Source organism: Aythya ferina (genome assembly GCF_964211825.1).
Source record: "Aythya ferina genome assembly, chromosome: 15".
NCBI classification, from domain to species: Eukaryota; Metazoa; Chordata; class Aves; order Anseriformes; family Anatidae; genus Aythya; species Aythya ferina.
The window spans coordinates 4,616,812-4,629,511 of NC_140314.1; the positions used below are offsets into that span (position 1 = coordinate 4,616,812).

General features: G+C 39.4%; 1 protein-coding gene across 3 annotated transcripts in view; it reads left to right on the forward strand.

Annotated features, from left to right (window-relative positions):
* The window catches only part of CARD11 (caspase recruitment domain family member 11), a 105,098-nt gene that overhangs the window by 55,150 nt on the left and 37,248 nt on the right, over positions 1–12,700 (forward strand). Inside the window, exon 1 of one of the 3 annotated variants that reach the window (XM_084536280.1) lies at positions 5,310–5,702. The exons of the other annotated variants lie outside the window; for them this stretch is intronic. Within the exon in view, the coding sequence (XP_084392406.1) occupies positions 5,690–5,702 (13 nt within the window). The 5' untranslated portion in view covers positions 5,310–5,689. Of the gene's footprint in view, positions 1–5,309; positions 5,703–12,700 lie in introns of those variants that run through there. 3 annotated transcript variants of the gene reach the window in all.

A 12,700-nucleotide genomic window follows, 5' to 3' on the forward strand; every position in this document is an offset into this window, starting at 1 on the left:
TCCAAGTTCTGGTTTTGGCGTGTCTCATTTATATAACAGTTTCAAGTTCAAGCCTTTTCATGGTTCTCTTAACATCTGAGGAAATTGAAGCACACTTAGATTATGGGAGCCACAGAAGATGTCTATATAACACCTGTAATGAAAACTAAGAAGTCTTTAACTTTCGGGTCTGTGCTGCAAGCACTGGACGGTTAAACTATGGAAAATGTTGTTACCACTCAAACTATATGGATTAATATGTAATTATTGTTTTAGACATTGTATCACGTTATTAATTAATCCTAATATTATTTCTGTGAGGTAAATTGTCACTTTGAGCACAGCACTCAGCAGAAGTTTTCTTCCTTCTGACCTTTTATGGAAGCTGTACAGAATAAAGAGCAAAGAGGGAGAAAATGCAAAACCATTAAAACTCTGTAGTTGTTTTCAATTTGTCTCTGTTAAAAATATGCATGCTTCTTTAATTAGAATAAATGTTGACCTATAAATAAGACAAGAAACCTTCTAATTTAAAACAAACAAGCAAGAATAAGTAACTTGCCTCTCCTTACTTCTCCTAACTTTCAGGTTTGATAGATTATCCTTCAGATTCCAGATATGTTAAGTCCTTCACAGTCTAATCCTCATAATACATATTGATAATGCTATTATTTTATAAGTGGAGAAAGATGACCTTGTGTTTTAAGCAAAAGATGAGGTATGAAAGTGATTATTTAAAAATATATTTTAAATAAAATTTGATGAACTAAAATTATTTTTCCAGCCTATTTTCCAGTGAGAATGATCTGAACTCTGTTCAGTTTCTTTCAATAATATTGAGTAGATGCCTTCCTTTTCCTCTTCATAGGAAACGTTAATTTATAAGTGCTTGCCTTGAGTTTCTAACTTTTGCCAGGTTTTATAAAATAGTCCATGAGATTTTTTTTTAATAAACTATGTAAAAAAAGCTCTTTTATCACTCTTAAGAGGTAGTAAATGTTCTTTTATCTCCCCAAAATTTAGTTTCATCATCTATTGATTATGGATATCAATGTCTAACTCATTGGTTGCTGTGAAACTTAAGTATTTGTCTAGAAAGTTTAAAGTTTCTTGGATTTCAAGCACTATGGATATATAATTAAGAGCATAAGGAACACCATAAGGACCTGAGCTATGGCTCATACCCAGTTGTGATGAATAATGTATGTGTAATGAAGAGGAAATGGTTGGAGGAATCACAAAATTAACTCTGCCTTTTCTGAAAGAAGTGTCACAGAGCCTGGACCTTTTCTCCATTTGGCCCCAAGAAGTGGCAGAATAGGTCTGACTTCTTTGCTTCAGCAGAGGGCAGATCTTTCAGCAAGGCACTGGCTGCTGTGCTGTGGGATGTCAACCCAACTCCTGGAATAGATTTGAACCTAACTTTGTCATAAAAAGGAGAGCGGATATGCTCACGACTTACGCAGACAGATAAATTGTCAAAGTCGACAGAGACAGAACATTTTGTGCAAAAATATGTAAGCCCCAACACTGTCAAATGAAGAGAGAATTTTATACTGTCTGTTTCCCACTGATATATGTTTGGCTGTCATCTTATTTCATAGTTCAGGCAATTGAAACACTGTTTAAATGTGTATCATAAACCTATAGATGGGAGCATTTCCCTACTGGATTTAAAACATTACCCCAAAGGTGCTGAAGAAACCCTGCAGTGTGTCACTTTTTAAGATCAAGGGGCATTTTTGATGTTAATGTCTAGAAAAGGCAGATGAACACTAACAGCTGCTTATCCACAGGCTGGTGAATTGAATAGGGAAATACTTCTGTTCTGGAAGTCAGATCTCCAGAGAGAAGTGATAAATTATGAGCATCTCTAAGTAAGAGTGATAGTCTCTAAGGACAGTTGAGCAAGGCTGATAATATAAAATATGTAAAATGTGGAAAATATTTAATACTTCTGTTTCTTTGCTCTAAAGAGTTGGAGGGGTTGTGTTAACAATATATACGGTGCTACTGAGCTAAGACATGCAGGAGAAATGCAATATATTAATTCTCAGATCACTAGTTTGTAAAATGCTCTTCTGGTACCCAGGGATTTTCAGGACTATTACGCTGATAAGGAGTCAAGGGCAGTCTCCTCATGGGCTGGGATGGCTCTCTTGGGAGACGAAGGGAATAGAAGAAGAACAGCAGATTAAGAGGTGGACAGTTTAGTATTTTTCTGCTTCCAAATGCTGATTTTTTGAAAATTTATTTATTTTTAGCTTTCCATTCTCCAACTACTTAAAGATATCCAGCAGCTTTCTTTCTGAGTTACGGCCTGCCCTCCCGAGTGCTGATGAATCAACTCAGTAAAAAGGCATTCTGTAGGAAGTCAAGCTGCATGCAGAGAATCTTCCCCTGGATAAACACATTTTGCACAATTCCTGTGGCACAGACAGAAGGAGAAGCTTTCCCTACAGGCTCTGACAACAGTGTTATCATGTGAAAGTTTCTATGGGCAAAATACTTTGGAGGCTGGCAACAATGTAGAGAAACCTCTCAGATGCCAAGTCGTCTTCACTATTTGATGGCACTAATAGAAGGCATAGGATAACCTTGAAATGTTGCTGGTTTTATGCAAGGATACTAAAGTAAAAGCCTGGAGGAAGGGAAGGTACAGCATTATCAAAAAGCTTAAGATCCTCATTAATCAGGTTTTACCATTAAGGCTCAGATCATGCAGAATTAGATATACCTGTATCTTAGGTGGAACATCAGCATTTTCTTGAATTTTCTAGTTGCCTAACAGAATATAATTATTTTCTGCACTTGCATTGTGTGAAATACATCACCTCAGTCTACTAGCTTCAAAGAACTGTAACCTCAGCCTTAATATGTTTATAGTTAGAGAATATTTTTTTAAAAACTGAAAACTGGAATTAAGATTTGAAATTCTTATGAGAAACGGTTCATACTCAGTTATGGGTAGTTTTATGATTGATAACTGGATCCTACTTGACTAATCTCAATTTACCAGTAAAGTCTTTATGATTAGGAGAATTTTGCATTCTTCAGGTTTCAGTGATAGACTCCTTTAAGCTGCTCAGGCTTTACTGGGTAATTGCTTCATCTCTAGGGCTTCACTTTAGGCCCAGGGAAATGTGGGATCTTTAAAACAATTACTGTACCTTTTGAAAGCTGTTTGTAGTCTACAACATTAAGCAGAACAGAAGCAGGAACAGGAACAAATGGTATCTAACACTGCTTTACTCAGGAGGGCACTTTTGTAGTCTACTGTCTGATACCCAATTTGCTGAAGAAATCAAGGACAGGAGGAGAAACCTGTAACAAGACTTGGTAAGTTTTAACAAGAATTCTGTCAAGTTTTTATTTTCAGGTTAGGAACTGAATGTGGAAGACCTGTGTTTTTTAAATTGAAGTGAAGCCACAAAGCCTGCTTGTCAGCAGAGTTAATTTCTCTGGTTGTGCTGAAAATGGTTCCTCTGTTGCATGCACAAATCGGCTTCCTCTATGAAAGCAGTCGAAAGCTTGGATCAGAAGTAACTTACTTGTCTTTTGATAGAATAATGGTAGGCCACAATTCGTATAGCAGTAATTTATAGTATTTCTCCAAAGTATCAGTGGCTTTCCCCTAGTTGTGCTGGTCACATCAAAAACTGCAGAACATTGTCCATGCAGTTGTCACATGGATAGATTTCGGTTGCTCAAAGCACGAAGCTTTCCTGCACCTTGTCACATGCAGCTTGCTGTTTATTTAAAGGTGAATTTTTATAAAGTTTGCCCAAGAACATCAGTAACACATTACAGTATAGTCCTCAATGGAAAATATATATATATATATTAAGGGAGATAGCATGTTCTACTGTTGCCCAGTGGGAGAGAAAAATTCCTGCCTTCCTCAGTCTTTGAGTTCTTGATTTAGAGAACTGGAATCTCTTCCAGAATCCCTTTCATCCTTATGGCTAAACTTAGGCTCCTATTGGTCTGGCTACAAACACATGAAATCAGAAGGATGATAAGGCAGAATTAGAGCAGAGCTGCCCCACGCATTTTGCTGTCTAGAATATATTTTGCTCCCTCCCAGCTTTCACAGGGCTGAGGTTTTCAGTTTGATAAGAACACTTTTGAGTGTTACTGTAATGACACTTTGAGCCATATATTGTCTCCCTTACATTTCTTCTTTTCAGTTTATCATCTCACTTCCTTCATTCTGTTTTCTTTGTCACTGCTGTATCCTTTGACTCTGTTATATCATTTGATAGTTTTTTTCCACTGCACTTTCTTTCCATTTATTGTTTTCCTTTAGTCTAACAACTACTTTTCCTTTCTCTGTCTCTCACTCCATTACTTTCCTATTGCTGACTCCAGTGAGTCTTCACTTATTGCTGACTTCCAATGAGTGCATCCATCCAGTGCAAAGGGCAAAGCCTAGGTAACGGCTGGGAGTAGAGCATTATTTGTGTCCTGTTTTACCCCTGGAGGTTGAATAGGCAATTGCAGAACAAGGGTCAGCAGGAGTGGCAGGCACATCATGCGAGTGAGGCAGGCTACGGATCCCTGAAGAACATAGCAGCATTGAAGGACAGTTACTTGCAGCGGTGGTGTGTCCTGGTCCCCCAGGACTAGAACAGGACTGGTTTGCTTTGTTCTTGTTGGCTTGACTGCGGAAGAAACCTCCCAGCCCATAAATGTCCTCAGTGAGACCCAACAGTTGTTAAATTTGCCCGTGTGTGGCCTTGAGCCCAGAGCCCAGCATTAAAGCCATTCAAGATCCTGCAGCTTATTTATGTCAGCAGAGACTTCCTTTGGAAAATATGTTGTTTTTAAGTACCATTCAACTCTACAATATTCTAATACTTGCATGAAATTTCATTGACTACCCTTTTAGTGACAGTAGCTGCTAATTAAATAGATGTTTTCTTGAAAACCCTTTGAAACCTTGGGAAACCACTGAACTTCTGCATGGAACTGTTTTTCTTGAAACTCTCTTCTGTTCAGACCTTCCTTTCTCTTTTTCTTTCTTGCCTGCTTTCTAGCCAGCGTGTGTACTGAGAAGCAAAGGCTGCTGCTTTGTGCTCAGAGAGGCACAGCACCAGTAAGGCTGGCATTCAGCATGTCCCCTTTTGCACAGGGAAACATGCCCTAAAAGTCCAGGAAACTAGAAGTGAGGCAGCAAAGACAATCTGCTTTTTCTATCTGAGCCAGTTGTTTGTGATTGCGCTGCTGCCTGCTCTGCCCACTGCTCTTCCTGGGGAAGGGGCAGAAGTGTCTCTGTATTTGCTTACAGTGGTACTTCAGGGCTCTGCTGTCACCTGCGTGCAGACTCATTTGCAAACAGGCTGTATCACTGGGGAGCAGAAATATGTTTTTTTTAAACCCTAAGCAGATTTATAGTCTAGTTTCCTGTCAGATCTTTGCATTTTCCTCCTCCGCCCCTCCCAGCCTCTGACACACTTTTTCTCACTTTCTGTGTCGCTCTTTGCTCATTCTGACACTGGTGCACTTGCTTCCTTTATTCCTGATTCTCCATAAACTTTTGGCACATTTGGGGCCAGGGGGTGTTTTGCTCCTTGTGTTTCCTTTATTTTTAACAGCTGCAGAGCGCAAATAACCTCTCCAGGACTCCTGGAGAGACGGTGGCAATTGCATGGAGGCAACATAGGGACTCTCAGCCTGCGGCAGCTGCAGCAAGACAGCCTGGTCACTCATGAGCACCCAAGGTAAGGAAAGCAGCTGTCAGATCAGCTCCACCTCACTGCTGGCTAGGATGGCATTTGACTCTAATCACTACGAGTTCCACTTTCACCTTTCACCTCTTTTTTGTGTTCATTTTCAAGAGCGTGTTTCTTTGAGAATGATTGCATTCGTGTCTTCCTTGCCCTCAGCAGGTCTAACTGTACTCTGCATGCGCGGGTACACGGAGCTGAGGTTTCTGCGAGGTAAACAGGTGGTAGCTGGAGGTGAAAACATCTTCTTCAAGAAGTGTGCGCTGGGAAGGAGGATTGAAATGGAGGCCTAGCGGGGGGAGATGAAAGGACTGATTGTCAGCACTGGTCTCCAGGGAATTTCTGCTTCTATTCGTAGTATGTTGAACCCTAGCTCTTTTTTAAAATCCTTTCATTGGGGATTTATGCTTTCTATTAACTAGTAAAATCATAAAATCTTTTTTTTTTTTAATTAGTTCTTCTCACTTCCTTTATTTACTCAACACTAGTGGATCTCTTACTATCTTTTTCACCATCTTCTTATGCCTGTTTTTCATCAAGCATATTTTTTGTGTGTGACAAATGTTCCCCTTGTTCCTTTCTTTCTCTTCCCTCCACCTTCTTTTTCTTGTCTGTGCAACAGACTGTACATCCTCCCCCATGTTTTCAGTCTTTCTCTCCTTCCCCTCTGTGATTTCCTTCTCTGTCTTGTGTTCCCCTTTCCTGTTGCTTCTCACATGCACTCCTCCTTCCTGCTCCATCCTCTTTCTCATGCACACAGCATACACTGCAGCCCTGCAAAGTTGATTTTGCACACGCCATGGTGTTGCCTTTCCACTGGACTGTCCTTGTACATATATGCTGCTTTTATATCTGCCCCTTTGCTCACGTACATATTCAGGATTTGCATATTTGCAGTTTTGGAGATGCATCCCAAAGTAGCAGACTTTTATTCTTAAGTAGCTTCCCTCCAATTCTCAGACTCATACTTAGAGATTCACAACAAATAACCACTGTCATCCTGTCTCTGTTTCCTTCTCTCTCACAACAGAATTTTCTAACGCCTATAACACACCATAGCTTCCTTTCTACTCACAAATACAGCCTTCCCTGACGTTGTTTTTTCTATCCCTGCTCTTTATATCATCCCACTCTTTTTACCCCAACCCTCCATTAGATTTTTCTATCTGTTTTAATCTCGATATTACGTTTATGATGGGAGGAGCCACTGAAGCAGATGGTCTTACTCTGCTGCCTTGGCATCTCCCCACATACTTGTAGAGGAACTGGAGGACTTTTTGCAGTTTCTCAGCTCCTCTTTCCTTTACAGCATATGCAGGCTAGAGCAGAGCAAGAGCTTTGTAAAGCTCTTAGATACAGAACTCCTGATCTGACACTAAGGTAGTTTATGTCCCATTGAATCCCACAGGATTTCAAATCTCAGGGGTAGAGAGAGGTTCCTTGCTGTAATGCTGTAGTGGGAGTAACTTTGCCCCGTGGATTTGGAGACAGCTCATTTTTTAAATACCAGAAGTTGCCAGGATCAGATATGGTTAAAACTGCATCCAAGGGTAGTGTCTGCTATTATTGTGTATTTAAGTTTATAAGCTTTGAACCAGATATGACAAAGCAGTAATTTTTTTGATGAAGCTTTTTAGCCTCACCTTCTTAAGCAGGGCTATTGAGACTGAAGATTTATTTCTAGGGATGTTCTGGTTTGGGCTTTTGGGGACTGAATAAGGATCACATATTAAACTCAGCTGAATTAATAAGAGAATTATTATGTGAGAGAATTCTCTTAACAATCTACCCTTCTCTCTCAAATTGTCTATCTCCTTATGAGTGAAAGAAGCTTAAACTATGTTTGCAATTATAATATATCCTTTTTGATTCAGAGCTAGCAAACTGTGGCCTTTGAGCTGTGAGCATTCTCTTCTGAATACTGAAGCAGGTACATTAAAATATCTTTGTCTTTTGGATCTGATGAAAAGTCCAAAAGCCTAGAACAATAAAATAAGAGATGTTAGTTTTATTCGTACAATTTTAATATGAGTCCTTACTCTGTTACAACTTGTCTTGTGACATGAAATGTTCTGGTGTTCCTTTTAGTCATTCTGCAAAACTTGCATGATGATTTTGTGTTTTGTGTTTTTGGAATCCTATGCCCCCAGTACTAATTCTTCTTGTGACGCCTTGATATCTCCCAGAAATAAATTGGCTGAGACAACATTTTGCCCCTTATCCCTTCCCTCTCACCATCGTCCCTCATCATCGTGGTTTGCTGTGGGTTGAATTTAAATGGACATTGTCAAAATTGGGTTGACAGATACAAGGGGATGTGGAGCTAGAATTCAATATTTTTTTTCTAGTTTCTTTAGCCATATACCTGGCAGGAGTGAAATTTCAGCTGGAAAGAGCGTGGAATCTTTCCACCCACCCAGCAAATTGCTGTATTGGGAGGGGCACCTCTGGAACAGACATTCAGAATCACATGTTGGACTCCTCATTCTTACGCAAATAGTTACTTCCATTTATATTTAACTATGAACTAAGAGTAAAGTAAAAATTCAGCATGAGTGAGAAGAGAACCATTTGAATGCAGCTTTACCTCTTAAAATTAAAAGCAACTTGAACCTTCTCTAAAAGGATGCATCCCAAATTACTGGGATATGCGAAAGAAATCTGAATGTAGTATACCAAATGATTTAGTTTTATACTGTCACTTAGTCAATTTTTTAATGAGTTATGTGGCATGATGACTCACAGAGGATGAAGCGTATAAAGATCTTTCTTTCTCCCAATATTATGTCTATGTTATTGAAAGAGAACCAGCTATCCACTTATCAGGTGTCTCAATTCTCTTTGGTACTGAAGTGCATGTTTCATGAGAAACAAAAGTTTCACTTAGATGTGGTCATTAAGGTTGTGTAACAGGTGGTGGAATTTGACCTAGCTTTCTTTGTAAGTAACCCCCACAGTGATCTAAACCATAAAAGAGTAAGGAATATGGGTTCAGGTCTTGTGGCTTTCAAACTGGAGGGTAAAACTCTAGCCCTCACCAAGTTTAGTGGAGTTTTGCCACTGGTATCAGTGAGATATGATTTTTGCTTTGGCTGTTTATCACTGCTGTCTGTAGGATTTGCATTCTCAGAACGCTGTCCGCTTTGCTGAGAACAGAGTATCTGCAGTGAATCTGCAATTCCCTTTTCAGAACAAATGATGGGGTTTTCTCAGGTGTATGTATAATAAGATTCTCCATCTCCTCTCTTCCCCCAAACTCTCACTTAAGTGCTGCCTTCACCCTCTAGTCAGGGTCAGTTATTTAATGGCAATGAACGTTTTCAGGAAGGTAACCTTTCTGCTTGTGATTTGTTCAAGGACTCTGGAATTATAATGGTTGATGTCAAAAGTATATAATTGGTCTCTGTGGCACACATCCAACAAGTAATAAAAGGCTCTTTCTCTCTACTTCTTCAGTCAGTATTCTCTCCCTATATTACCCTCTCACTTTTGCTCCTCTCAGGCAAAAGGAGAATACAGTGCTAATCTGTTTAAAGTGCGATTTGACAGAACGGCCAATCTGTCATACACCCAGACATGCTGTGTCCCAGCCATGGGCAGCAGTGGATTGCTCCCTGCCTGAAGGTTTGCACACAGACTTTAAACATAAATGTCTTCTCTGAACTTTATTTTGGGCACCTTTCTTCCTTCATACTCTTCCGCCAAGTAGTTGGGCTCTAGTTTGTGAGTATCATGAATTCTCACATGCTCATTGATGTACAGGAGGGGTGTTTAAAAATTTACCAGTAGGTAAGGCCTTTGTGCTCTTTTATACAAAAGGCAAACACAAGGTTTTTTTCACAGCTCATGGAAATGTATTACCAACAGCACCAGAAGCTGATCATGTGTTGTACATTGTCTGCTATCACTGGTGAATGTGTAGTGAAGAGAATATTCTTGTTACATTAGTCCCACAAAACCTATTTGATCTTCAGTGCTGGATGGAGCTTTACTTTCTAATGCTGTTTACTTCAGTGAATCTGTTTAGCAACTCAACAGGAAAGAAGAATTTGTCAAATCTCACTGGAAATCTATCAGAAATGTCAAAGTAAATGCTGTAACATTCTGGTTTCGTCAAAAGGGTAAATGTATATACAGCTGTGTATGTGATATTATTGCTAGTAATTGTTGCCTTGGTGAATCTGTCTGTATAAAGTAGCACTGGTGTGGTATTAACAGATATTTTTGTTCTGGTCCCTGAGGCCAGTTTGGCCTTACACAAAGATACTTGTTGTTTGCTCAAGCCTGATAAGTCTGCCCTGTTCATTGTAGTTCAGGGGAGGAATACATCTTCATTGCAACCAGTGAAAGGATCCCCGCCAGCCCCCTCAGTGCTGGATGTCTGCTGGCAAATTTTCAGCAGGTTGTAACTGAGGCACTGAAACTTTAATGTAGGCTTTCTGTCTAAAATGAGATCCTTTTTTTTTTTTTTTTTAATCCATATGAATGCCGACAACACTGTATGCAAGCAGGACATATATGGTTGTCAATAGCAGTTAATAGGTTGTTTCCACTTCATTTCTTATGGCTCTGTATGTGTATAAACATTTCTAAGCTACCTACTTGAAATCAGTGAGCATGCTTAATAGGTTGTTACACACATTTAATATATTTGAGCACAAAACCAAGTCCTCCGAAGTTTTAAACACCATTAAAAGGCAAAAGATTTTCCCTTCAGATGTTTTCCTCTATGAATTCTGAATCCTGAGAGAACTGGGAAAACACCTGAAAGTTGTTTCAATTCTTTTTCTAAAGCTCGCACTAAATACACCTAATTTCCAAACTGCAGTGCAAATGGTGATTGAGTCTTTTCTTCTTAATCATCAACTGAGAATATGACATAAGATCAGTTTGAGGCTTTTGGCTTTTAACATCTCAGTTAAACTACCAGGGATGTTTAGAATTCACTAACCATACTGGCCTGTTGAATGAAGCCATGGCGGTTTTGCATGGATCATCTCCATGCAAAGACTGGTGCCTACAGTCTTTTACAAGAACAAGGTGTGGGGTCTATCCAGCAGCTACTGCCTGCATCTCTATTTCTTGGCTTTTTGTGAAGATAGTTGCAACTCTGTACATTTTTCATAGTTTATAATGAAGTAGTTGGTGAGATCATTAAACTCATTTCACTAATGCCTTGCACTGAAGGAAAATAGAAAAATTCATAAACTTTCTTGTCTTCTTTACTATTGCAGAGCTGATTTTCTCGGGTCAGGGGGGTGGGGTGGGGGTGGGAAGAGGAGGGAAGATCATCTCTGCTACTGCTCTGGTAGTTTCCCTTCACAGTTCCTGCCAAAACAGGACAGAATAAGTCTCAATATTGATTAGTTTAAGAATATTTTTGACATGTTGCATCCTTCCAGTACCTGTATTTTCAGTTATGTATTTTTCAGGAAGATCCAAGGCTAACATGTTTTATTGTAGAAGGTTTAATTTCCTTCTGTCTTTTATTCACTCATTTTTGCAATTTAAGCCATGAAAGCTATGAATGCAGTATGAAAAAAAATATATACCTAAACTTCTGTCTTAGGTCAGAAAGGAGTGTGTTTTTCTTCTGCTTTATTTTTTAGAAAAAAAAAAAAAAAAAAAAAGTGAAGGAGTATTACATTTCCTGTAAGGCTGGAAACACTGAGTCAGTTTCTTTTTAATCTGAAATTCAATGGTTTGAAGGAAAAATGATACTTGGGCATTTTCTTATGGAGTGTTACAAAACAGAATGATGTTTTTGTGACTTGCCCGTATCCATAGTGAGAGCAATATCAGTCAGCTTTGCTGGAGTAAGTGCTATTGACAGTAACACCTTCACTGAATCACTGAACAACTGGGGTTGCACACCTGGGAGAGTAGTGTCTGGCTCAATAGTTACTTTAGAAGCTGTATGAGAATACAGTATCAGGAAGGAATGAACTTTTTCACCTACAGAGAACAATTGGAAAATGCTAGGTGTAAGGCAGAAATGGTCAGGATTTGAATGCCACTTTTTGAAGGCTGAGAGTTTAATGACAAGCTCTGATACCATTTAGAACTTCTACAATGTGGAAAAATGCAAACTCATTGCAATTGCATTATTATAAGATAATTGCGCATAAATCCCAAACTATTTGAGCAGGATAGTATTAGAAATATTGGATGCAAACCCATTAAACAGCTAATGTGATCATCCCATATTTAAGTGCAGTCTCTGTATAAAGGGATAAGTATAGTAAAGGTCCTTTGAACATTCAAAACTTTGAAGGAAGAACATGCAAAAAAGTGGAGGGTGGTTAGTTGCTGTTATCTTGGTCCTCACTGGACATCCCAAGTGCTCTCTACCTTCAGTCTGATGCTTTTGTCTGACTTCCCTCACTTATGTTGTTTTACATCTCCTTTCCTCTTCCTCTCTGATTCTTGTTATCATCCATATACGGTAGTTTCATCAGGTGAGTGAAAACAGCTAACAAACTTCTCCCTGCACAGCACACTTCAGAGCTGAGGATATCTGTCACCTCTGGTTTGCTACTGATCCTGAAGGAAATGAAGCAATACATAAAGCATAGCAAATGAAAAAATCAAAAATCAGAGGGAAGGCATAGACGGGCTGTGGTGCTTTAATAAGTCTTCTGTACCTCACCGTGGAAGTTGTATTTTCATCTGGGGGATTCTTGTGCATTGTTTTCTTTCGCTCTCATGGAGAATACTTAATGCATACAACTGTAGTGGGGGGAGGTGGTTGTGCTGTGTTTCAAACATGGTCTAATATTGGTTCTCTGTGGTCCTGCATTTAACATGTATAAAAAGCCACACGAGATCATCAGACCCTGTGGGCTGCGCAATGCCACATCCTGGCATTCTGTGTTACGTTCTGCGTGTCTAGAAGTGGTTTCTTCCCACCTTCCTCCTGCCCTCACGTGGAGGCAGTGAACTCAGTAGTCTCAAACCAGAAATTTGTTCTTCCCTGGGTTTGGCCTGACACA